Source organism: Vulpes vulpes, chromosome 3 (genome assembly GCF_048418805.1).
Source record: "Vulpes vulpes isolate BD-2025 chromosome 3, VulVul3, whole genome shotgun sequence".
Taxonomy (NCBI): Eukaryota; Metazoa; Chordata; class Mammalia; order Carnivora; family Canidae; genus Vulpes; species Vulpes vulpes.
Window position 1 is genome coordinate 96,479,619 of NC_132782.1, and position 27,305 is coordinate 96,506,923.

Genomic DNA, 27,305 nt, shown 5'->3' on the forward strand with positions numbered 1-27,305 from the left:
CCAGGATCACGCCCCGGGCCAAAGGGGCACTAAACCGCTGAGCCACCAGGGCTGCCCCCCTAAAGGAAGTCTTGATGAGGTGAGCGGAGGGGGAGCAATTCAAAGAGAGACTTAGATGTCAGACCACGTTAGAGGTGGCAGGGAGCCAAGGGAGTTGCCATTTATTTATAGGGTGCTTACCACGTGCCAGGCACTGTGCAAAGTCTTAATGGGCACCATCTCAATTATTGCAACAGACCTGCCGTAAAAAAAGTTAACCCTCTTTCAAAGTTTACTTATTTTTTAGTGATCTCTACACCCAACGTAGGGCTCGAACTCACAACCCTGAGATCGAGATTCGCATGCCCTTCCAGCTGAGCCACCCAAGTGCCCCCAACCCTCTTTTCTAGGTGGGGAAACTGACCACAGAGAAGATACATCACTTCCCACACTGACAGTGCTAGGAAATGGTAGAGGTGGGATTTGAACCCAGGACTGTCTCTTGGCCATGGTGGATTTAGATTTCAGTAATAGATTTTAGGAAGAATGAGATGTAGGTGAGCAATCACTTCCTCCCAGATGCCAGACTGCCAGCTCCATGAGCGCAGATCTAGGCTGGTCTCGTTCATTGCTATGGCCCCATGTCCTAGCCCAGACCCTGACCATAGCAAGAGTGCAGTGCAGATTTACTGAATAAGTGAACTGAGTTGGCATGAGAATTAAATAGTGCAATGTATCTACCAGCTGCTATGATGAAGTGAGCAGTTACTGTGTGCCAGGTGCTGTCCTAGGCCTTCTACATGTACCAACTCATGTCAGCCTCTTAACAGCTTCAAGGGGCTGGGCCATAATTACCCCTACTTTTCAGATAAGGAAACTAAGTCACAGAGAGGTTAAGAGACTTACTCAAGGTTACCCAGCTGGGGAGTAGTAGAGCCAAGATTTGTACCTTGCAGCCTGGCTTCAGAGCTCATGCTTTTCACCATTATGCATGGTGCTTGCCCTGTACTAGGTGCTCAATAATGGTTCTTGACTGTTTGGCCCAAACCACAGATCCTTAGAACAGCTAGAATTAAAAGAGCCTTAGAGACTGTGGGATCTTCTGAAACTTTTATAGGTGGAAAAACCGAAGCTTTTTGAGGTTCCTTGGGGAGATGGGGAGTGTCTAAGAACAGACCCCAAGCTTCTGGTGTCCCCTGAGGGCTTTCATGGCTGCCCCTCATGTTTTGCAGTTCTCATGTGTCTGATCCACCTACCATCTCTCAGAGCACCCCTTGTGAGAAAAAAATTGCTGGTGACATGCTCCTTCCTGACAATCCCCTTGGGGGACAAAATAATGATCTCCTGTATGGGAAACCCGAATGTCAGCACAATGCATTATCCTCCAGGTCAGTCAGAGCCCAGGGGATGTGGACGGGCCACCAGCGACTAAAAAGTGCCTCAAAGCCACACAAATCTGAGTTGGCCAATTGTTACCATCAGTCTGCACAGAGCATGGTCAGGGCCCACGGCCACCTTTGGGCTGACCACATCCCCATGGCAAGATGGCAGCTTTCTCCCTGGTCTGTTGCTGGAATTGCCCAGAGACTCAGAGATGGTTTCAGTCCAGCTTCTTTATTTCCCAGAAGGGGAAACAGTGGGGAAGGAATGGGGCAAGATCTTAGAGGGGCAGGGTCTGGGCCTCAGACTTTGGAACTATATTGTTTTGCTTTTCCAATACTAGAAAATAATATTGGGATGCCCCAGCTGGCTCAGTCTGAAGAGCCCACGACTCTTGATCTTGGAGTTGTGAGTTTGAGCCCCACATTGGGTATAGAGATTAAAACAAACAAACAAACAAACAAACTAAAAAAAAAAAAGAAAAGAAAATAATACTGCGCTTCTTATGCTCAGACTCCTTTCAACAACAGCATGAAGTGGATACTATTATTAGTTCCCACTGTACAGTTGAAGAAACCAGAGTATAGGGAGTCAGAAAGGTTTTCAAGGTTCGACAGGTGAGTCAGAATTCACATCCAAAAGGTAAGCCCCTCTTACCCACCATTTTATTTTCTTTCCCACTGCTCTCATCCCAATAAGTAGTCAGCCAAGTTAGTCTCACTGGGCCAAGTTTGAAGGCCATCACCACAGTTGAGCCTCTTCACCCAACCCTGCCTTGTTCTTTGCTTCTCTAAAGCATTCATCCAGATGACACTGATTGAGGGGTGAGGGTGGAAAGGAATAGTAAAGAGATGGAAGGAGGGATGGAAATCTAGGGGGAAGAGAGGAACATGAGGCAGGAGGAGGAGGAAGTTCGGAGATGGAGGGAGGAGAGAAAAGGTAGAGCCTGAGACCCCTTTGTGAACTAAGACTGTCTCTCATCCCTCTTGCCACCTTCTGGTCAGGCCAGCTATTGATTATGGGGTCTTCCTGGAGAGCATCTGGGGCTGCTGGCTTTTTACCCTGTTCCCAGAGACGTCTCGAACAATATGAGGATTTGAGCCCTTGGAAAGCTGTGCCATGTCTCAAAGGGCCAGAGACATATGGAAATGTGCTCAAAAGAACAGAAAGCTGGGATCCCTGGGTGGCCCAGCGGTTTGGCGCCTGCCTTTGGCCCAGGGCACGATCCTGGAGACCCAGGATCGAATCCCACATCGGGCTCCTGGTGCATGGAGCCTGCTTCTCCCTCTGACTGTGTCTCTGCCTCTCTCTCTCTCTCTGTGTGACTATCATAAATAAATAAAAAAAAATTTAAAAAAAAAAAGAACAGAAAGCTGACCCCCGTTAAAATATACTGAACAGTCTCTCGTAGACTACACATGCCCCCTGCCCCTTATATGCAAGCATAGACAGTTGACCCTTGAACGACAGAGGAGTTATGGGTATTGACCCCCACGCCCAGTCAAAAATCTGTGTTTAACTTTTGGTTTTCCAAAAACTTAACTACTAATTGCCTACTGTTGACTGGGAGCCTTACCAGACACAAACAGTCAATTAACACATACTTTGTATGTCGTATGTCTTCTATACTATATTCTCACAATAAAGTAAGCTAGAGCAAAGAAAATGTGCTAAGAAAATCGGAAGGAAGGGAAAATACATTTACATGACCATGTGTATTTGTTGAAAAAATCCATGTATAAGTGGACCCCCACAGTTCAAACCCGTGTTGTTCCAGGGTCAACTGTATTCACACTCTCTTACTAACCAGCCTCTCTCTGTGTCTCTGAGCTGACTCTGCCACTCTATCTCCTCTTGCCTTTCCATCATGCCACCCTAGCATGTCAGCATCTTTGGGTCTAATGGAAGTCTTTGACTCAAACACGGGTTGAATGTTTTCTAGCTCTTTCCCTGCACAGAATCCTAAATAGCATGGCATTGTCCTCATGGCCTGGGCTTGGGTTTGGTGTCTGTGAGGATCTCAGGACAGATGCTCACCTGCAGAGACGAAAAAGATGCCCGCACTGAGGATGACGTTGTGTCTACTTCGGTGGAACTCGCTGGCTGCCACGCAGAGCCCCCCAAAGAAGAGCAGCGTGACGCTGAGGATGGGGAAGACACTGGAGGCCCTCACAGCCCCTGTGGAGAGAAAGGGAGAAGGTTCCATCTGTGTTCTGGCCAGCCCCAGGCTCCACCCACTCCAGGCATGGGGTGCCCAAGGGGAAAACAGCACATGAGCAGGAGAGAGCCTGCATCTGACGTGGGCGTGAGACCAGTATGGTAGCTCAGGGCCCTGTGCTGGAGGCTAATGCTCTACAGTCACCGTCCTGAAATTCTTAATCATTTTATCTTCAATGTGTGTGTGCGTGTGTGTTTAAGTAGGCTTCACACTCAGCGTGGAGCCCTATGCAGGGTTTGAACTCATGACCCTGAGATCTAGACCTGTGCTGAGATCGAAACAGTCAACCACACAGGTGCCCCCTGCATTATGTTTTATAAGTAAAGTCTGATGAGTCAATGGAGCATGCACGGGGCGGGGGGTGGGGGGAGCTTGGAGCTTTGACCCTACCACCCGTCATCTCTCCACCTGCCCACTCTCCCTTCTCCTTGCAATGGGACCTTAGCTACCCATTCTCTTGCCCCAACCTATGATCACTGCCAGCTTTCATTCCTGGTAGGGGCTGAGCATGAACAAAGGAAGAATCAGGGTTAGGAGCAAGCTCCAGGCACCTGCAAAGCTATGCGTTTACCCCTTGAGTGTCTCTGTGCCCTCCAGGGGGAGTGTGACATTGAATAGCAGATAAAAGGTATCATAACAGATCAAGAAAGAAAGAATAGAAGAAAAAGCTTTTTTGCCTGTGTTTTGACTGAGGAGCCTGGGATTTTCATTTGCACTGGACCCTGCCAATTACGGTGTCAGTTCTGCATCCAGAGACTCCCATCAGATCACACGCTGTTCACCAAAATGCAGAACCTTTCCCAATATGCACCTACATTTGCATAGTACTGGGTCTGGCAATACTCAATATCCACCCAGTCACTGAGTGAACAAATGAATTTATTTATTCATTCAACAGTGAATGAATGCAGGCATTGTGCTGGGTCCTGGGGTACCAGTGGAAATGTGTAACAACCACAAGGGCACAGGTGCTGCTGTTCAAGGTAGAGGTTGGTTGAGGGGCTGAAGCAACTCCTGGAGGCTCCTGAGTTAACTCTTCAGTTGCAGCATCATGGAGAGGTCCTAAGGTTCTGGGGGAGGGGTCCTATGGTGCGGATCCCCATATTCGCCCAACCAGTATATAAGGGTATTTCCTGGTATGTCCAGATCAGAATATACCAGTTGAATTAAATTCTGTGTTCATTGGTATACAAAAGAGTCCCTGGCCTCATGGGGCTCACAAGCCAGTTGAGTTGACGGGCAGGAACAGCTGCATAATTTGTAGGACCCAGTGCAAAACAAAAATGTAAGGTCTCTTGTTCCAAAATTATTAAAAATTTCAAAACAGGGACAGGAGAACATTGAACTCTGTGAGGGCTCTTGGAAGGGCGAGCTCTTGTGGCTGCAAGGGCTGTGTGAACCAGACTTGAGCTGGGCCTGGCTGGGTCCCAGGCTGGTGGTAGGCTGGAGATGGTGAGAAGTTGTGGATACATTTCTAAGGTAAAGCCACCTGAATTGGCAGTGGATGGTGGATGACAAGAGCTGAGAACCACATCCATGTCTGTGCTCCGCCACTGAGCCCATGGTGACACCCAAAATGCCACTGGGCACGTGCAGGTATAGTGGGTGGCAGAAAGGGTTGCAAGTTCATTTTTGGCATTAGACATTTCAAAGCCAAAAGTTCAAGGCTTTCAAGTCCTGTATTCATGGTGACCCAACTCCTTGTTTCTATTCCCTATTGCACGGAGGTGCTTATATGCCAACTGCCAACCTCTTTTTATAATGTTATGATTGTTAACTGCTTTAGCTAACAGGGTTGCCTGGGAGGGGAGATGGAGGAGTGGGGTGAGGGTCTGAGGGCACGCAGGGGTGATATTCTCTTAATGAGAAGAAAATGAAAGCGTCCTTTTGCTTGCTTAAAGATAGCCATCCCAAATCACCCAGTGTTGGCATCCGGGTAGACCCAGGGTCCTCCCCATCCTTCTGATAAAAGGGCCCCATCCTTCTGCTTCCATGGTGAAGTTTTGGGAAAGGCTGGACCTTCTGCTACCTTTAGTCCCTAGGTTGAGGAGTATCCCTGGGGAGGGGGGTCCTGGGGTCCTAGGTGGGCACATGAGCCCAACTGTGGACATAGCTTATTTATAACTTCTCAGCATTTACACATATGACCTATGGGTTTCCATTTGGACCCTCAGCCCAGGACCCCAGGATCCCACAAACATCAGGGGTTGATCTGCCTCCAGTGGTTTCAAATGAACTCAAATGTGAACAAACCTTTAAAGCGTTCGTTTACATTGTGTATTCACAGGAATCGCTCCAATATTCAATGTAATGAGTATAATTGATTTAAAAAGTAGCCAAAAAATCTTTTTAATTCCAAAGTATGATTAAAATATGATTATGCCCAAAGGAAACAATCTGAACATCTGAAGCTATTGAACTGGGTTGGTTATAAAAGCACAAATTTGAAATGTGTGGCTGTAAGATGTGTGAAGGTGGCTGCAGTAACCCTGTGGCAACTGACTGGTGGCCAGAGCCCACTCTTTATCCCACAAATGACATACATGGCTGCAGGTGCCTGCCTCAGGACATTTGTTGCTGCCATTTTTGCCAAGCCAGTGTGATCTACTCTGTTTATTTTAGCTCAGTGGACACGTGGTAGCTTCAGAATAAAAAGGTTTTACTGTCTTACCCCCTCCGCCCTTCCCTTCCCTTCCTTGTCTTCCTTCGTCTACTGTTTCTTCTCTGCAAACCATCTGGGGTTAAGTTGAAGTCTTAGGAGTTGGGGGTGCAGCTTGTTTCATTATAATTCTACCCAGAGCAGACATTGGAGCAGGACCTGGCTAAGTCCAGTGCTACACCATGGAGAGTGTCTCGTCAATAGGATGGGCCAGTAAACCTTATGCTGTATGACAAAGCTGTAGCCTGCCCTGACAGCACTTGAGAATGAGGAAACAGCAGAAAAATCAATGTGCTGAATCCCAGTCCCACTACAGCATGGTCACCACAGAAGCTGGTAGCTCACACATTGGAGGGGCCAGAGAGCCCTGTGGGAACATGCCCCTGGCTGGTCCTGTGGCTAATGGTGAAGCATGCGTGGGCCGTGGGATGGCAGCGAGGACCGCACTTTCCCAGAGGGGAGCAAAATATATTGTCAGAAAAGCAATCCACCTCTGGGAAGAACTGAAAATCAGTGAAGAACTGAAAATCAATGCTGAGAGTTGTGAAATAGAAGTTAAAGCTCTGTTTCGCCTCCAACAGGGCAAACGACACAGTGTTTCAGTAAAGCGGGAAAGAAAAACGAAGACAAATGATGGGCACTTGGTAAAACCCCACTGATGACTGTAAAGCCATTCCTCAGAGGAGGTCCGAATAGAAAGCCAGCATCTCTAAATGTGATCTGTGTTCCCCATACCACGTTTTTCTGAGCAGCTGGTACAAATCCTGGGAGGCATTTGGGTAAATCCCAGTAGTCTCATCTCATAAGGACTAGAAAAAGAGAAATGGTACATTTATGTTTTAAAAATTTCCTCAAAAATGACTTTCTTACTTGACCCTACTACCACTTATGTGGTTATAGGGTTCAAGGCCCACATATAGACCTACAGCCCACCTGCAGACTAACAGGGCTGAGCAGGGCTGCAAATGGTTGTAATTTTAAAACCGCTATTCTTGGGCTATGAGTTACAAACGTAATCTGAACAGGACGCTTTCTTGAAATTTTTATTTATTAGAGTGGTTAAAGACAAAAACCCAAAGAGGCAAACCTTGCATATGACATTCCCTCAGAGTAAATTAGTCGGTCCTTTGAAATTCTCTTTTGAGTGAACCTGACACACATTCTTGTTGAAGAAGTTACACGTAGATGACACTAAATCCCATGGTCCCTCTGTGCCCGGATCAACGTCAAGGCCATACCTGCAGCTGGACTTTGCTATTGCTTGGCCCGTGCAACAAAAAAGAGCGAAGCTAATTGCTTCATTGACTCCACGCAGGGCCCTGGGCTGAGCGTAATGTGCGTGAGCTTATTTAATTTCCAAGAGCCCATCACGTGGGCTCCATTTCTGGAGCCCATCTCCATTATCTGACTAGATAATACCACGTTTTTGGTATCATCTCCATTTCTGACTAGATGAAGACAGTTTGGGAGATGGAAAGGTTAAGCAGTTTGACCCAGGTCTAACGCAGCCAGGAAAGAGTCAGACGGGGCTAAAAGCCCAGGTCAACCAGAACCCAGAGCCCTTGCACTAAGCCACCACATTCTGCTGCCTCCCGTGTGTATTTGTGACAGTCCCATGTCGCATCCAGGTTACCAACCTTGGGACAACCCCAGGAAGACTCTGGCCTTGCCACAATGGGATTGAAACTGCAGAGAGGTGAATTTGGGTTTGCGTTTATTCTACCGAGGTTTGCCCCTTAGGTGCCCATTAGCACCTCACCCATTAGCACCTCACCCATTAGCACCTCAACTCAGCTCTCTCTGGAAGGTGAAAACTTGTATTCTAGTTGAAAACTCCTTAGATTTTTCTCCTAAGCAGACTAAAAAGAATCTTTCAGTTTTGACTTACCCACTTTCCCCCTTCTATTTCTAGTTCATTGACATTAAAAAGACTTAGATATCAAAATCACTTGAATGTCTCTGCCTAGTGGCGAAGGTCCCCGGGAGCTCCTTTGGAGGTATCCATTTCCAGGGGTGGGTACCAAGGAGCCTCAGAGGCAGCTGGGTGACTGCAAGGCCGCCCCCACCCCATCCAGAGGAGACCCAGAAGTGGGGACTCACGCAGGAGGTACTCTGCTGTGTCTTGTTCATAGTCAGCGTCTTCAGGGAAGTGATCGATTTTCTTGCACACTCCTCGGAAAGCCCCTGTGGAAACAAATTGGGCTTGAGCCGGGGGGGTGGGGGTGGGGGGGGGGTGGGGGGGAAGAGCCAGAGCCCTTGGGGTGAGCCTGGCTCCTCATCCCCCATGAAGATCCTTCCCTGGTTGTTGCGGGCTGTGCATACATTGGCTCATCAGCATGTGTCCTAGGGCACAAATGAGAGACCAGTACAGGAGAAAGGAAGAGAGAAGCAGAAGACTTTATTTCCTAGAAAATCTGCTTCCTAGATTTTGCATCATGTTGTGAATCTACGGAGAAGGGCAGATAGCTACGAACACAATCATTCATCATGAGGACTGTCTTCTCTTATCTATCCTCCCCCACACCACCACCAATTGGTGAGGGAAAAAAAGAGAAGGAAATGGAACTCGTATCTACTAGTTTTCCCTTTTACAGATGAGGAAACCAGGCATAAGAATTTTGCTTGAGCTCACATAGTACGTAGTAGAACCAGCGTTCCGGTCAAGATCTGCTGACTCCCAGGTGTCGATCCCAGGCATAGATTCAGGAGTGGCCCACTGTCCCTGATACTGCTCATATCTGACACAGGACTGTCCCCTCACCCCTTCCCTCACAGAATGCACAGGTGCATCTTGGGGAAACTGCCAGCATTTGCTTCCTCTTCTTTCTTCAATATCAGTTTGACTTAAATCATTCTGGGTGTTTGATAATCCTTGTGGGTGTTTGTTAACTAGCCAATTAACTGATCTCTGGGTCATCTAATGGCTCTGCCAGTTCTTATAAATGACAACAATTTCAGAACTCCTCACCATAACACAGCATGAAATTATACATCATTGTTCTTGTCCTGGTCTGAGAACATGGTGTGGAGGGGAGGGGCAGGGTGGTGTCCTGGACTGCTGATCATGCAGATCTAGCCTTTTTTTTTTTTTTTTTTTTTTTTTTTCCCAGCCCAGCTACTGTAAGGATTAAATAAGGCTATATATGAAGATGAGATAGTTTTGCAAAACTCTAGGTGTGCCGTAATAGCAGCCAGCATTTATTAAATGCTTCCAGTGGGCTAGGCACAGGGCCGAAAACTTACATCCCTTCTCTCATTTACTCCTGTCCACCGCACTGGGAGGTAGGGCCTATTAATACTGACATTTGATGATGAGGTAACCCAGATCACAGATGAGATTGAGGTATCACAGCTGGAGAGGAGAAGAATCGATATCTGAATCTAAGCTTCAAAGCCTGTGGTTTTCACTGTTGCACTATGGATGGCAGCCATTATTATTCTGTCAATAATTATCTTATAATAATGAGTACCACGCGTTTAACCCCTGCTATAAGTAGGCTCCAAGCCAGAGGCATTTCCCAGTAAATGCGGTGCAACATGTGAAGCATCTCCTCAGTTCTGATTCTTTGCCCACCAGGCAAAGAATGGATTCAGAACCAGGAAGAGGGGTTCTGGAGAAAAGATTTGCGGACTCAAGGATATTTTTGGAAGAAACACAGTCATAATTTCTTCCCTGATATGCAAAAAAAAGACTTCATTTTTTCTTGTTTAGATCTTATTTTTTTAAAGATTTTATTTATTTGACAGAGAGAGAGAGAGAGAGAAAGAGAGCACAAGCAGAGGAATTGGCATGCAGAGGTAGAGGGAGAAGCAGGCTCCCCACTGAGCAGAGAACCCGATGATGGGCTTGATCCCAGGACCTTGGGATCATGACTTGAGCTGAAGGCAGACACTTAACCAACATAGCCACCCAGGCACCCCTCTTGTTTAGATTTTAGAGTTCCATTTACATACTCCTCTTAGTTTATAAAGCCCATTCCCTTCCAGCTAGCTAGATAATAGATTAGATTAAGTCACACGCTGAGCCCATACCACCTTCCAGGTGCCATCCTAGACCTTTATGTGTTTTATCCTCTATAGCTCTCAAAACAGCCTTATGACAGCGGTTTAGCGCCGCCTGCAGCCCAGGGCATGATCCTGGAGACCCTGGATCGAGTCCCACTTCAGGCTCTCTGCATGGTGCCTACTTCTGTCTTTGCCTCTCTCTGAGTCTCTATGAATAAATAAATAAAATCTTAAAAAAAAAAACAGTCTTATGAGATACCTATGTGGTATCTTGATCCCTTTTAACAGGTGAGAAAACAGGTGTAGTGAAGGGACACAGCAATCAGTGGCAGGCTCAAACGGAACTCAGCCCTACTCTAAAGCCAAAGTTCTTAACCACTATTGTGAATTGTACTCTTTTCCCGAAATGTCCTTTGCCAGATGGCTTTATGATAACTTTGTGGTCTGTCTGCAGCTATTGATTGTGGCAATGAACTGGACCAGTGGTTTTCCCATCAGCTAATGGTTTTTTCATGATCTACACTGGGGGCCACCCAGCAGGGCAAAGGCAGTGGTTGGTTATGGGACCAACTATTGTTAGTCTTTTGACATACACCACAAAGGCTTTCTTTAAAAAAATTTTTTTTTTTTTATTTGAGAGAGAGAGAGAGAGCGCACAAGAATGAGTGGGGGAGGGGCAGAGGGAGAGGGAGAAGCAGACTCCCCACTGAGCAGGGAGATGGATGCAGGGCTTGATCCCAGGAGCCTGAGATAGTGACCTGACCTGAAGGCAGATGCTTAACTGACTGAGCCACCAGGTGCCCCACAGAGGCTTTCTTCATAGGAAGAAAAGGTTCAGCTGTAGATGATATGTGAACACTGCCAAGAGAGACCAGTCAGAACCACCAGGGAATAAGGAACCTCACACATGCCTGCACTTGCTTGTGAGAAGGGCCTTACCCAACGTGGTGTAGGTCAGCTGGAAGCTAGAGATTAGAGCCCACAAACATCAGAAGCTCCTGGAGAAAGTCTCACCAGTATTTAGGGTCTAAAGCAGCCTGCCACCTGTTCTCAGGCCCCTGAGCTAAGAATGGTTTTTGCATATTTAGATGGCTGGGGAAAAAAAAGCAAAAGAAGAATATCGTTTCATGACATGCAAAAAACTATATGAAATTCAAATTTCAGTGTTTGTAAACAAGATTGTATTGAAACACAACCGTACCCATTTGTTTACGGCTTCCACCCAATATGGCACAGCTGACTCGCTATGGCAGAAACTGCAAAGGCAAAAGTATTTGCTATCTGCTTGAGGAAAATTTTGCTGATCTGTGGTCTAAAGAGCCCTGTCCTGGGAGGTAGCACCAAAAAGGGGAGGCTGGGCCTTCCGGGAGCCAGAGGACATAATCCAGGCTGGTTCTTCTAAAGGACATAATGTCTAGGGCAAATCTGGGTCATGGGATGTTTTGTTTGGTGTTTTTGCTTGTTTTGTTTTATTTTTTTACCTGCAGTGTTTTAATGCCTATCTTGTTGTATTTTTTTTTAAAAAATCAATATGTTGCTGCAATTTAAAATTCAGGATCTGTCACATGAAAGCCTCATTTGCAGCTTCTCTTAAAAAGAGGGGGAACTCTGTCCCACATTTCCATGTATAAACAGTCCCCTGCAGCTGGGCACCTGCAGCCCCCTGTAGACCAGGCACAAAGTTTCCAGCTGGCCAAATTCCCCACCTGGCCCTATGGCGCGTGAGGTACCTATGGCAAATGACCTCTGCAAACCTCAGTTTCTTCTATGGAATGATGATAGTAATAATAACAACATTGTGGAGTTGTCACGAGAATTAGCTGAGGCTCTAAGAGTAGATAGACTGTCGGTCGGTATTCTCAGCACGTACTCTTTTAATCAGACAATGACGTAAACCACTTAGTACAGCTCTTGGCACATAGTAAGAACTCAATAAATTATAGCTATTACTACCATTGGTTTTGGTAGGTATTTTAGGACCAGAAGAGACACATTGGTGCCATGATGAGATTTAAAAAAGCAATATAAAACGAAAGGGAATCAAGAATTTCCCCGAGGAAGACTCCACGCTGAAGACGAAGCTGCTGGCATCACAAGTCATATACTCATCAAAAAGTGAACTTGGCCATTCATACAAGGAGCATATTGCCAGCTCCCAGAAATAACCACTATTTAGCATTTCTGTATATTTCCTTCCAGACTTTCTTCCCCCCTCCATGCTTTCACACACAAATGGTTTTATAAAATTGAGATCATGCTGTTCTTCTCACTTACATTTTCTCAGGAGTATTTCCCCATCTCAGTAAATCTAAGAAAAATAGGATGGGGTTGGTCTTGCCCACAAACTGCAGAGGCTAGAACCAAGAGAGATGTTGAAAACATATATCCTGCAAAGATGAAGTCAGGACACAGGGACAAGTGCTAGCCCCCAACACAGTTTAAGCCAAGGCCCTGGGGCAGAAAGAAGCAGAACCCAGCAATGTGGTCAACCAGGAGGAGGAACAGTGGTGGTTGGTCTGGGTACAGAACTGGTGGTAACAGGAGAAAGGTGATGGGAAGACAGGGTAGGGCAGATGTTAGAGCTAGGAGAGAACACACAGACCCCAGGACCATGAGATCCCGGGACCGTAGGAAGAGGTCTGGAATGGCAGATAGAGCCAGGGCAGAGTTCCTGACATGTTGAAGTGAATAAATTGTAGACTGGTTTTCTGCACAGAAAAGATTATGCCAATGGTTCATCTCTGGCTCAGACAATGGAAGAACGTGTCTTTCATAAGGGGGAGGGGACTTCCTCTCAACCAAAAATCCTTCTAAAAGGTCAGACCCTAGAGGGGCTCCTGGGTGGCTCAGTTGGTTAGGTGTCCTGCTTGGTTAGCAAGATCAAGCCCTGATTGGGCTCCACACTCAGCAGGGAGTCTGTTTGAGACTTTATCCCCCCCCCCCCTTGCTCATCTCGCTTGTGCTCTCTCTGTATCTCTCTCTTAAATAAATAAATAAGTCTTTAAATAAAATAAAAGGTCAGACTCTAGAAATATTCCAATTAAAATCAAGAATGAGATAGAATGCTCACCATAACCTCTGTTATTTACCATGGTTCTACAAGTTCTAGTGCAAGAAGAAATAAAACAGAATAAAGAGTTACAAGCAATAGAAAAAATAGAACAAAATTATCATTTTTTTCCAAGTGAGAGAACACTCTATTTGGAAAGCTCAAGGCAATTTGCTGGAGAAAATATTAGAATGAATGAAAGAACTCAGTCAGGTGGCTTCTTCCAAGATACTAAATGACACAAGGAAGCGGTGATAATTAAGTCATTGTGGTACTGACATTTAAGAATAACATTGATTAGAACAGTTTTCAATGCAGAGAAGTATCACAGGGAAAATAAGAAGCAGTCCATTATCCCATGTTCCGATAATCCCTGTTAAATTAAAATAGAGGTGTTCATAGATGGAAAATTCAAACAATATATTTAGAAAGGCATAAGATTGAAAGTGAAAGCATTTCCCTCATCCCTGAAAATTCACTCACCTGTTACTTGGTAGAGTGATTTCTGTTAACTGAATGTTGAGTGAATCATGTCTACGTTGAGATCTGAAGGGTAGTTAAAAGATCGTCAAGTAAGGGAGGCGTGTTGCTTCAGGCAGTGTGCAATAGCATGAGTGTTGTTGAGTGGGAGAGGAAAAGGCATTTGAGAACACAGAGTAACCCAGGATGTTGAGAGCATCAGTGGTGGTTGGTCCGGGAGGTGGATCCAGTGGTTCCAGCGGAGAGATGGTAAGGCAGTGGGAACTGAGGTAGGGCAGGTATGAGATTTGGGCTGTGAAGACCGGTTGGTTCCACCTTAGTCCTTCCCTCCCCTCTCCTTCACTAGGAATTTACTAATGGCCAAAGCAGAAGATTCTGGGCCTCAGAACTTACATTCTCATTGGGGAGAGTTCATAGATTCGTAAGAGATGAAAAAGATCCTTGTGGGCTTTGAAGGAAACAGAACAGGATGATGTGATGGTGATCATGCATGGGGTAGGGGCAGACGGTGAGCCATTTGGGGCAGGGTGGTGGTGGTGGTGGTGATGGTGGTGGTACTGGTGGGGAAAATTTGGGCTCCCACCTGGATGAATTGAAGGAGCCAGTTATGTGAAGAGTCAGGGAAAGGGCTCTCCAGGCGGAGGTAGCTGCAAGTGCACTGAGGTGGGAATGAGCTTGGTTAGTTTGAGGAACAGAAGGGAGGCCAGCGGGGTGAATGAGGGCCCTATTGTGGTGGATTTACCGGGTCACACTGTAGAGAGAACAAGCCTAAACCACCTGCTATGCCAAGTTTGGGCAAGGGCCAGATAGAGCTTTTCTGGGTCATCTAAAGACAGCTCTGCTTCAGTGTTTTTGGGCTTAAGTCTGGAAATACTGGATCCAGAGCAGACAGACCGGGGTGGGGAAGCATTACTTTACTTCCCCGACCTTCTCAAGATTGTAGTCCTGAAGGGAGACCCTTCGGAGGGGCTGCTGTCCCCTGAATGTCCTTCCTCCAACATCGGCAGAACCTTCTAGATGAGACCCTCCACATCTGCCTCTTCTGGACTGTAAATAACCCACACTGATGGTCCTGGGGCAGAATTTGGTGGCTGTGGCACCCCTCAAGCTAATAAAGGGACATCACTTCTGAATAGTCTCTGGAGAGTTATCATGTACTCAGGGTGAGGGTGGGCACCCCTGGCCAGCACATCCAGCCCAATGGCAGTGCCCAGAACCCGGTCCAGCCCAGAAACCCTGCCGAAACCAGTGCCCGGACCTTGGCACCCATCACATCCACCAGCCCAGCTGGGGCAACCATATTGCAAACTCCCAAAGTCCAGCTCAGAGCTCAAAACCAAGGCTAACTAGAGACCAGAGCACTGGGTCCAGAGACAGAAGTCTTTTGTTAGGTCCCCATTGTGATGACTTTGCCTTGAGGAATCAGGAAAGAACAAACATCAGGTTTGTCTACGCACCGGGAATACTTCAGACAGCAAAAGTAACTGCCCGACTGTAAGAATGTTTGGGTTCTTGGTATAACAGCCGGTGTTTATTACAGAGTTTAACACAGTGGTTTTCAACACAGGCTGAATATTGGAATTACTGGGGTGGAGGCTAGAAAACACTGCTGCTCTCTGTTCTACCCCAAGATTCCTACTTAATCCGTCTGGGTATCTGGAGTTTCAAAGCTTCCCAGATGAATCTAACTGCTCAGCTGAGGTTGAGAACTACCGCCCGTCAGGTGAGTCCTCTTCAAAGTAGGGACCTTAATTTCATAGTAAATAATGATGTTTGAAGATGTGCTTCCACTTTCATCTTGAAAACGAAACCATCACTTATAAGAACATGTTTCTTTTGTCTTATCTCTTCTAACTATGCACTGGGATAAGCAAAAGAGTAAACTGTGTTGTTTTTCACTGGGAAGAGGACATAATTTTTTCTGATAAAAATCACATGAGAGTCCCACATGAAATCCTTCACTTTCCCAGCCGGATTGTAAAGTTTGACTTTCACAACAGGATCAGAAAGTAGGTCCTTTTTGCAAAAAATATTTGAGTACGTCATCATTCTCTCAAGAGCTCCTCTTAATCCTTTGATATTCAAATCACTTGGATGTGCCTAGCACATCATCCTTCTTTGTTGGTTTTTCCTTCTTGCATTGCTAATGGGTGTCCCTCTTCCCAGCTCCAGGGGACCCACCGCTGGCATAGCACGTCACTCCTCACGTCCATTACCACGAAGCTCTGTGTATTTTGCTAGATACACAATCTCACTTTGCAATCGTTTTGCCTCTATTTGCATTGGATTGTCCCATTTGACAAGAACTGGCGATCAGAGAGAGGCTGCCAGACAAAGACTGAATTACAGGGTAGGACATGGGGTGGGGGCGTGTGTGGAATGGGGTTGGAAGGGTATTTTCGTTGAGCCTGGTTTTATAAGTGGTGAGGCCATTAATGTACATAGAATTTGCTTGTCCATGCAACCTACCATGTGTAAGGATTTGGGTAATGTTCTGGATAGTGGGGACCCTGCACTAACCTGATCAGTCTGAGCACGATGGAGCACGTGGGGTATAACAATTACGGCTCACGGCTTCTAGTAAGAGAACCAAGGAGTGAGTGAGTTCAGTAGGAAGAAACATCCTCTTCTGATGTTACTGAGCTGCCGTTGGTGGACATCCTGATCCAGATGTCTACTGAGGTGCCTGTTTTGCATTAAGCTCTGTTGTGGGCACTTGGGGTTCATCAGTGAACTAGATAGGTCTGGATCTCCAGGCTGTTAAATATATATTTTTTATTTGTTTATTTGTTTTAGAGAGAGAAAGTGCGAGCAAGGCAGGGGGCAGAGGGAGAGGGAAAAAGAATCTCCAGCAGACTCTGTGCAGAGCATGAAGCCTGACACGGGGCTCAGTCCCACGATCCTGAGATCATGGCCAGAGCCAAAATCAAGAGTTAGACGCTTACCTGACTAAGCCACCCAGGTGCCCCAAGGCTGTTATATGCTAACAGGGAGACCTACCATGAACAAAGAATAAATGCAACAAAAGTTTCTGTAAAAAGAAAAAGGTAATTTCAAAGTGTTCAGTATCATGGAAATAATAAACCTTGGAGGGAGTGACTCAGTGAGGGACAATCATCAGATTGGGTGGACAGGAAAAGTTCCTCTGAGAAGGTGGCCTGAGTGACAAGATGAAGCCAACCATGGGGAGATAAGAGAAAAGAGCTCTCCAGGAAGAGAGCATCACATATGCAAAGGCCCTGGGGAAAGATGATGCTCAATGCATTTCTGGAACCAAGACAGGTGAGTAGGGGAAGAGCAGGTCTGTGAAGGAGCCAGACGATGCTTTAAGTAGCTGAGAAACACAGTCAGATTTATAGTTTTAAAAGATCTCTTTGGACGCCAGCGGTTTGCAGAGGGGTGGGAATGGAGTGCATGCTCAGAGGAGTCCCTGAAAGCCACAGTGAACCCTTTGAAGAAGTAGCTGGTGACTGGGGGTGGAAAGGCAAGCCAGCCAGAGTCCTCCCACATCCACGCAGAGAGATGCCTGATGGAGAGAGTGTCCTGTCTTGGAACCAAGTACAGAAAATTTAGCCAGGAGAAAGGGACTATGGGAGCCACCTGTCCTTCTCTGCACCCAGTTGATAGGCTTGCTTTATTTCTGAAGAGGCTTGTGTTGGGCACTTTGCTTGATCAGCCCATTGTGGTGGCTTGGGGTAAAATGCTTTCCCTGGTTCTTAATTATTTGGCTAACTGCAGGTCCAACTGGAATACCAGCCTAGCCCAAAGCTCAGGTCCTAGCCAGTCCCGGAGCCCAGAGCCCCATCCATCCAGGCTGAGGTGGTTCTGGTCTACCATCCTGTCCTCTGGCTTTCCTTCACAGCCTGGCACCCAACATAGCACCTAGAACTGCATAGGCACTGGAGCAGGATTGGCCTTTGGGGTACCAGCAAAACAGGGGTACAGAAAGAGAATGTGAACTGGAAATTACTTGATATTTGACTTTTACCAAAGTGCACTGAAATAACATGGGAAAAAAATCAGAAGTGTGTTTATCTACCTAATTGAATAGCTTAGTGTTTTTATTTTAATGGTGGATTATCTAGGAGGATGGTGGTCACCATAATCACTTGTGAGCTTCTGCAAACCTTCCTAATCCTGCCTTGGTCGGCCCTCACAGGAGTCAAGAACTCTTCCTGTTTCCATAGCACAGAGGAGGCCGTAGCTGTGGCAGGGGCTTTGGGGGAGAGGCCTGCAGCCCCTTCATCTCTACTGCTTTGAGGCGGTGACATCTCTCCTCCAGAGGTGCCTGGAGAAGTTGGATCCATCTGTGTAAGAATCAACTGGGCCCTTGTTTAAAAAAAGGGTGGTGGTGGAGGGAATGTCTAAGCGGCTCAGTGGTTGAGCACTTGCCTTAGGCTCAGGTTGTGATCCCAGAGTTCTGGGATTGAGTCCTGTATCGCTTCTCCCTCTGCCTATGTCTCTGCCTCTCTCTGTGTGTCTCATGAATAAATAAATAAAATCTTAAAAAAAGAGAAAAGGATGGAGGGATGCATTCCTGTGCCCCTTACAGGATGCATAGTCAGAGTCTGAGAACCCACTGCTTCTTAGCAGGCACCTCTCAGATTCTAATGCACATCAGAGTCTGAGAGCCACCGTCTGTAGCCAGGTGCCACACAGTCATCGTCACACACACAAAGAACGTGGCTTCTATTTGAAATCTTGGCTGGAGGACAAGCAAGATGGGCTTGGAGGTGTGAGGGGCTTATGGACAGAGATTCCCTCGTACACGATCTGAGGCTGGAAATGTATGAGATTTGTTGGCGGTCTTCTAGCAAGTGAGCACCGCACAGCTCTGTGTCCCTGACACCCACTGTGAGCTCACGGTCACAGAGACACATTGACACTCAAGGGACATTCAGTGTGAGACTTCCAACCTATCCCTCATGAGCGGACCCCTCCTTTGCTCGCTAACTCCTGTGTGTAACATGTTAATGAGGTGTGGGGTTCAGAAGGTTTTTTTTTTATCTTCATTAGACTGTTTTTAAAGAGTTGTTTTAGGTTCATAGCAGAACTGAGCAGAGGTACAGAGATTTCCCATGGCCCTCTGCCCCCACACCTGCACAGCCTCCCTTGCTGTCAATGACCCCCAATAGAGTGGGGCATCTGTCATGATCAATGAACCTACCTCGGCACATCATCACCACATGAAGTCTATAAGGGTACGTGAGGGTTCTCTCTTGTGTGTACATCCTATGACGTACAATGGCACGTATCCACCATTACACAGAGTGGTTTCACTGCCCTAAAAATCCTCTATGCTCCATCTACTCATCCCTGTATCCTCCCAACCCCTGGCAACCACTGTTCTTTTTACCATCTCCATAGTCCTGCCTTTTTGCAGAATGTCAGAGAGTTGGAATCATCCAGTATGCAGTCTTTTCCGATGAGCTTCATTGTCTTAGCAATATGCATTTAAGGTTCCTCCATGTCTCCTCATAGCTTGATAGCTCATTTCTTTCTAGTGCTGAATAATATTCCACTATCGGATGGACCCCAGTTTATTGTTCCCTTCACCTACTGAAGGACATCTTGGTTGTTCCCATGTCTGGGCCGTTATAAATTAAAGCGGCTATAAATATACATGTCCAGGTTGTTATAGGGACATAAACACCAAAGAGTACTTGGGTAAGTACCAGGGTGTGTAAGTGCTGGATCACATGGTAGCAGTAAATTTATCTTGGAAGGACTTAGCCAGACTGTTTTCCAAAGTGGCTGTTCCATTTTGCTTTCCCACTAGCAATGAATAAGTTCCTTCCTTCCTTCCTTCCTTCCTTCCTTCCTTCCTTCCTTCCTTTCCTTTCTTTCTTTGTTTCTTTAAGATTTTATTTATTTATTTATTTGAGAGAGAGAGAGAGAGAATGCGCTTGAGCAAGTGTATGGGTCGAGGGAGAAGCAGATGCACCACTGAGCAGAGAGCCCAATTTGGGGCTCAATCCCAGGACTCTGGGTCATGACTTGAGCCGAAGGCAGATATTTAATCGACTAGGCCACCCAGGCTCCCAGTGAATGAGCTTCTGTTGCTCCACATCCTTGTCAGCATTTGGTGCTGTCAGTGTTCTGGATTTTGATCACTCTAATAAATGTGTGAAGGTATCTTGCTTTAATTTGCACTGCCTGATGACATATGACGTGGGGCACCATCTCATACACTTATTTGACTTATGACTTATTTGATTCATTGATGATGTTTTTGATTTGGTCTTTGTTCTATTTTTTAATCAGGTTATTTTCTTATTGCTGAGTTTAAAGACTTTGTATATTTTGGCTAACAATCCTTTATCAGGGGCGCCTGGGTGGCTCAACTGGTTAAGTGTCTGCCTTCAGCTCAGGTCATGATCTAGGGGTCCCTGGATGAGGCCTCATGTCGTTGGGGCTGGGGGCGGGGGACTCTTCCCTCTCCCTTTGCCCCTGCTATGGTTTCTCTCTGTCTCTCTCAAGTAAATAAAAAAAAAATCTTAAAAAAACCCCACACAATCTTTTAACAGATGTGTCTTTTTTATTTTTTAAGATTTTATTTATTTATTCATGAGAGACACAGAGAGAGAGAGGCAGAGACACAGGCAGAGGGAGAAGCAGGCTCCACGCAGGGAGTCCGACGTGGGACTCGATCCCGGGTCTCCAGGATCATGCCCTGAGCCAAAGGCAGGCGCTAACCCACTGAGCTACCTGGGCTGCCCAACAGATGTGTCTTTTGCAAACATTTTCTCCTATCCTATCGCTTGTCTTCTCATGTTCTTGGCATTGTCTTTCCAAAAGTTTATTTTTTTAGCACTGATTTGGCACTTCACTAAATAACAGTAATCCAGTAGAGTTTTTTTTTGTTTGTTTGTTTGTTTTAGTGGCATCTTTTGGGCAGCCCAGGTGGCTCAGCGGTTTAGTGCCGCCTTCAGCCCAGGGTGTGATCCTGGAGACCCAGGATGGAGTCCCCGTGTCGGGCTCCCTGCATGGAGCCTGCTTCTCCCTCTGCCTGTGTCTCTCCTGCTCTCTCTCTCCCTCTCTGTGTCTCTCATGAATAAATAAAAAATAAAATATTAAAAAAAATAAAGTGACATCTTTTAACTCTTGAGGGAGATGGGCTCAGATATCTGCCCTTACAAACTCTGTAAACATGTTGCAAGATCAAACCTACAACATTGGAGCCTATGCTAAACTGTGTATATAGAAAGTCAGGCTTTTTGACATTTTGCGCCATTCTGACTCTGCTAAATGGAGAAAAGGGAGAGAGAGAGCCTCCTGGATCTGTTTCCCGCTACTCTGAACTGCTCATTTCAACCTTCACTGGTCAGCTCTGCCCAGCGCTAACAGATTTGCTCCCAAGCAAATCCATCCCAGGCCCTGACATTTATCCAGCATCTTTTACTCTCTTCTATTCATTAAGCATGGGTGGTTGCCATGGCAACCATTAACTGCACCTGACATCCAGGAATAGTTCGGGCATTTTGAGCAAACACCACACTGGGATTTAGTTCTGCAAGGTAACCTTGCAACCTCTGTGGACATCGTGGTTTCTGCCCTGCGTCTGAGCTTCCCTCCCGGCCCCTTGCCCGGCTCAGGGCCTGGGGCAGGAGAAAGAAGGCGGGTGTCCCTTTCTAGATTGCCCATTCCCCTGCTCACTCTCACCCACCAGTCTTTTTGAGCTGCAGTATGATGGAGGTGTGGCAGGGTGTCTCTGGGTGGGATGAGTACGTGCAGCAGAGTGTGTGATGGGGTAGGGGTGCAAGCGGAGGGGGGGCATCTGGGATTAGCCTAGGTGAATGCAAATGCATTCCAGGAAAGCAGAGAATGGAAAGGGGTCTCGGTGCGGGTGTGACTACATATATGTGGGCTGGTGAGGGCGTGTGCGTGCCTGTGTTGCACTTGGAATGAAACCACACACTTAGAGCAGAACCCATTGGCCCTTCTCTCCTCTCTGCTGTTGTACCTTGTACTCCTCCTCTCAGCTCTCCCTCTTGCTGTCCTCTAGATCAGCCTTTCTCAAACTTCAGTATGTGCAGGACTAGCCTGGGCATCCTGTGAAAAGGCGGGTTCTGAATCTGGGGGTCCAGTGGAGGGCCCGAGCTTCTGCCCCTTCTGGGATTTCTTTTTTAACATTTTTTTTAAAGATGTTATTCATGAGAATATACAGAGAGGAGAGAGAGAGAGAGAGAGAGAGAGAGAGAGGCAGAGACACAGGCAGAGGGAGAAGCAGGCCCCATGCAGGGAGCCTGATGTGGGACTCAATCCCGGGTCTCCAGGATCAGGCCCTGGGCTGAAGGCGGCACTAAACCTCTGAGCCACCAGGCTGCCCCCCTTCTGGGATTTCTAACCAGCTCCTGGGTGCTGCTGATGCTGCTGGGCCGTGGACCACACTTTGAGTAGCCAGGCCCAGCTCTCGGTCCTGGCTGACCCCAGAAGGAGGGGTAGGCTGGACCCTACCACAGAGCTGCATCTGAGTTTCTGGATGCAGCCCGGTGTTTTTGAGAGGCTCCACCAGGTGATTCTAATGTGCAGGGGTTTGAGAAGCACGGCTCCTGCTCTGCTCGTCTCTGTACTGTTCTTCTAACATGTGTTTTACGTCTGTGAGGCTTTTGCATTTGCTGCCCTGTCTGCTTGACCACTCTCTCCTGGCCCTTGGCAGAGCTGGCCTGGCTCATTCTTAGCATTTAGTTCTCTTCTGTCTGCCTTGAATACTTCCAGTCACTTCCTTCATAGAGCTTAGGATTGTTTGTGAGTGTGCTAATTATTTATATTTATTGCCTTTTTTTCTGACTCCTTCACTAGAATATAGGCACCACTGTATCTCAAACATCTCCCACGACATCTCATTCAAAATAGGTCGTTCGTAAGTATTTCTCGAATGTCTGTCTGCTGTGCATTGCATCCGAGGGAATCTCAGACAAGGTGGCTTCCTGTGGGATAATGACAAAAGTCGTTAACCTGGCCTGTGTGGTTCTGTGTGATCTGGCCCTTGCCCACCTGCAGCTTCTTCTACCCACACTCCATTTGCATAGGTTTTGTTTATCTCACCTGCTTCAGGGCCTTTGCACCTCTTCTCTGCCCCATAGATCATTCTTCTATCCATTCTTTATTTGATTTATTCCTATTTGTCTGTAAGATTTTTTAAAAAGATTTTATTTATTTATTCACGAGAGACACAGAGGGAGAGAGAGGCAGAGGGAGAAGCAGGCGCCAGGCAGGAAGCCCGATGTGGGACCCGACCCCGGGTCCCCAGGATCACTCCCTGGGCTGAACGCAGACGCTTAACCGCTGAGCCACCTGGGTGTCCCTTGTCTGTAAGATCTTATCATAAGCATGTCTTCAGGCTGATGCCACCTAATTACCTGCTTCCACTGCACTCTACGCTTTTGTTAGGGGGAGAGCATATTATAAATAAATAGCTATAGGTTTAGTTACATGTCTGTTTGTCCTACACTATTATAAATTCCAAGAACGCATCTTCATCTTGTGTCCTGCTGTCTTTACAGTGCTTGGCACACAGAAGGTCATTAAATAAACAAATAAGTAAATGAAAGGATGAGTATCGAGTATTTCCTTCAAATCTAGATTCTTTTCAAAGCTTCTCGTGCTGGCATCTCTTCACGGGCTGAGACCCTCCTTTTATTCCAGAGCCTTTGAGAGCCTGGGCCCTCGGCTTACCTCTCACCCTCTTCCCTCTCCCAGGTCTATGGCTTTTTTTTTTTTTTTTTTTTAAAGAAACATGTATGGTTCCTCCTGAGGAGCATGCTCAGGCTCATAGCATATTCACCATGCCTCCTTCCTGTCCCCTGGGTATGGCCTGCCAGCCTCAGGCCTGGAGCCTACCATCAGGGGTCATGAGCTAGGCGGGTTCTGGACCAGGAGGCCGTGGGGAGCGATCCTGGCATGTCCCTGTCTGATGGTCAGAGAGGCTGAGGTCACTAGTCAGTACCAGTACTCTGGAGGGTATGTCTGTCCTTGCTGCTTGAGGCTTATCCATTCTCCTGTCCTCTGCTAAGGGCACCCTGATTCCACCACAGGGAACCACTTCTCTTCTAACGCAGCCCGAGCGTGTGGCTGGAACCCCAGGGTCCTCTCAGGGGTGGGCATTACCAATGAGTCCCATATTTTCCTGGCTGCTGTGGTTGGCTGAAGGGAGGGCAGATGACCTAGATTTAGCCAATCAACAAATTCCACCTCCTTAACCAGAGTGTTGAGTCAGGCAGGGATGGTCACGTGACCTAGTTGGTGCAGGGGAAGATAGTCCTGGAGGCTTGGCTGGGGCTATTGTGAAAGAAAAACGTTCTTTCCCATTGGGTTGCTACAGAGTAGGCTGGAGCTTCCAAGGTCTTCCTCTCGGAGAGGACAGGCTCAATGGTGAATCCAAGGCAAGAACGTAGAGCTGAGAGGTGTTGAAGGTCTGAATTCTGATGACATCATTTCGACCCCTGGATCCCACTATGCCTGAAGTCAGTTAGTCCTTAGATGTTTCAGTTACTTAAGCCAGCAGCCCTGGCTGCTTATGATTATTTGAGATGGGTTTATATCGTTTGCAACTGAAGAGTTTTCACAAATTTGTGGTCACCTTTTTGGGACCACAATTTCTATGATATATCAAATGCTGACTACGTAACTAATGATAATAATGAGAATGAAATAATGAAATAATAATCATGAATTAAAGAGTAATAATGAAATAAAAATGACAATGAGAGATTCTGTTATGTGCCAAGCCCAGTTCTAAGAACTTTAGATCTAATATGCTAATTAATTAATTTATTTTTAAGTAGACTCCATGCCCAGCGTGGAGCCCAACCATAGAGCTTGAACTCACTACCATGAGATCAAGACCTGAGCTGAGAGGATGAGTCAGATGCTTAACTGACTGAGCCACCCACATACCCCTAGATCTAACCCTATTAGATAGGTATTATTATTATTATTACTATTATTATATACTCATTTTATTGATGAGGAAACTGAATCATAGAGAAATAAATAACTTGCCCAAGATGACCCGTCCGATCTATGGCCGACTCAGGATTCAAGCCCAGAATCTGACTGCTGAGTCCTGCATGTATTGCTATCCTGCCATGGCCTCTTTTTCTCTCCTCTACTCACTGTACTGTACTGTTTGATACGTGTTATCCTGTTTCCTCCTCATACCACACCACTTGAAAGACGTCAGCTCTTGTTATGACCTTATTACAAATGTATAAATTGAGGTTCAGAGAGGTTAAGTGTCTTGCCCAATTAGCAGCGCCCACAACTTAAATGCAGGTCCTGCTGACTCCCTGAGTGTGCTCTCTCATGACTAGCTAAGCAGGGGCTCAGTAACCAGGCTCTCCCAGGCCCTAATACCTCCATGGGGTCTTCTTGGGGCATGAGAGTTCTCAGCCTATGCCCAGCATGGACCCTTTTCTTTCATTAAGTAAGGGTATCATCCTTTCTTACTTACTAGGAATCCAAAGCTCCTCTTCCTTTTACTCTAAGTTTTTCTTACTTCTTTCTTAAACATTTCTTGCATAAATGAATGAATGTGCCTCCAGCCTAAAGGACCAGGTTGGCAGTCAGCAGCTACCAAATTTCAGCTGTTACTGATACATCCAGGAGGTGGAGCTGATTCAGGCACGGCTGGATCCAGGGTCTCAGATAAATTCATCAGGATTTGATCTCTCATCACTGCTCTGTGGTTTCAGTTTTCAGCAACTGTCTGAAAGGCTACCCATTGAAAAAGCCAGTGGACTCCAGAGCAAAACAGATCTGGAGCAAAAAGTCCTATTGGCTTTGTCCCAGACCTGCACCGCAAACCTAACAACTCAGATGACCCTTCCTGGTCTTGGTGTCTGTCTGTGAAATGCAGATCTCCCGCCATACCCTTCCTACCTCTCAGGCTTGCTCTGGGAATCAAATGAAGTGATGAGACCTGGTGACTTGCAGACTGTGGGTTGCTGGTCGTGGCACAGGAGCTGCACTGAGCATCATCCCCCAGGAGCAGAGCTGTACTGTGCTTCATCTCCAGCGTGTGGAGGAATGAAGCAGGGCAAGGGATGTGGTGGGTGACTTAGTCTGATATATTGGTGGATGCTCTCCAACCCTTACTGTTATCATCCTTTGCTTTGCTCCAGGGATGGCGACTATCTCAGCAGATGATGATGGCTACAGGATGACCCAGACCAGATGCACCCACACCTCCTGCCCCTCAGAGCTTAGGTGCCCTTCAGAGAAAGGCATTGACTGTGATGAAGCTCCTGTCCCCTCCTCCAATGGAGCAGGGCTTGTAACAGAAATCCGTTCACTCAGGTCACTCAGTAAATAGCTACTAGCTGCCCTAACTACTAGTGCAGGCACCACTCTAGGCTCTGTGACTGCTGTAGCATGACCCAGAGGGCACCCTGGGACCTTCCTGCAGGGAACAGGAGGACAACTAAACCAATGATTTCAGACAGTGGTCAGAGCTATGAAGGATTTAAAGCAGGATGAGGGGCTCGGGGTGCCAATCTGGGAGCGTGTCTCTCAGGGGGACGTGTGGCCCGAGGGCTGAATGGGGAAGGAGCCAGCTCCTTTCCAAATCAGGGCCAAGTGCATTCAGGCAGGGGGAAGAGGAAGAGGAAACACTGGTGCCGTTGGTGGGAATGAGTTGGGGCCATGAGAGACAGAGAGGAGGAAGGGAGCAGGAAGGGAGCAGGAAGGAGGAGAAAGGAGGAGGAGGAGGAGGAGGAGGAGGAGGAGGAGGAGACAAGAACTAGTGGAGCATGGAAAGGCACTGAGGTCTTATGGGGTGGGGGCTCAGGGAGGAAGGTTGAGCAGGAGAGTGATACAACCCAATGTACCCTTTTTAAATGACCCTCAGGCCACCTGCTGGGTGGAGAATGGTCCGGAGGGGAGGGGGAGAGGGGGTATGAAACCGGGGGCAGTTGGGGCCACCCAGTCCTTGGTGACAACCATGGATGGCCGATGGCAGGTGGTGGCCTGGGGGTAACAGGCAGCTCAGGAGGCGGGAGAAGCTGATTGGCTGATTCTGTATTTTGAAGGCAGAGCTGGCAAGATTTGCAGGGAGGTGGATGTGGAGGGAGACAAGAGGCATCAAGGTTGTCTGAGTTTCCCACCCGTGGGACTGGTCCGGATAACGGTACCAGATGGGGCAAGAGGCAGGTGTAGGAAGGAAATTAAGACTCTAAGATCACTGCCAGAAGATTGAAATTGCATTCACGCACACTTGGGTTTGTGGGCTGCAGTCTGTATCCATTAGAAGTAGAAGCAAAGAAGTGGGTTCGAATTCCAGCTCCACCACTTCCTGTGGAGTGGTTTACTTTGCTTGAACTTGAGTTTTCTATAATTGAGGACAGTAGTATCTTTTTTTTTTTTAATGAAATAGTTCTTCTTCTTCTTCTTTAAAGCTGTTATTTATTTATTCATGAGAGACACAGACTGAGGCAGAGACATAGGCAGAGGGAGAAGCAGGCTCCCTGTAGGGATCCTGATGTGGACCTCGATCCCAGGACCCTGGGATCATGACCTGAACCAAAGGCAGACGC

General features: G+C 47.0%; 1 protein-coding gene across 1 annotated transcript in view; it reads right to left on the bottom strand.

The window, feature by feature from the left end:
• CACNG3 (calcium voltage-gated channel auxiliary subunit gamma 3) overlaps positions 1-27,305 on the bottom strand; it is an 85,980-nt gene that overhangs the window by 3,576 nt on the left and 55,099 nt on the right. Inside the window, exons 2-3 of the mRNA XM_025983767.2 lie at positions 8,337-8,420; positions 3,397-3,537 (exon numbers count right to left, since the gene is read on the bottom strand). Of these exons, the coding sequence (XP_025839552.1) occupies positions 3,397-3,537; positions 8,337-8,420 (225 nt within the window). The remainder of the gene's footprint in view (positions 1-3,396; positions 3,538-8,336; positions 8,421-27,305) is intronic.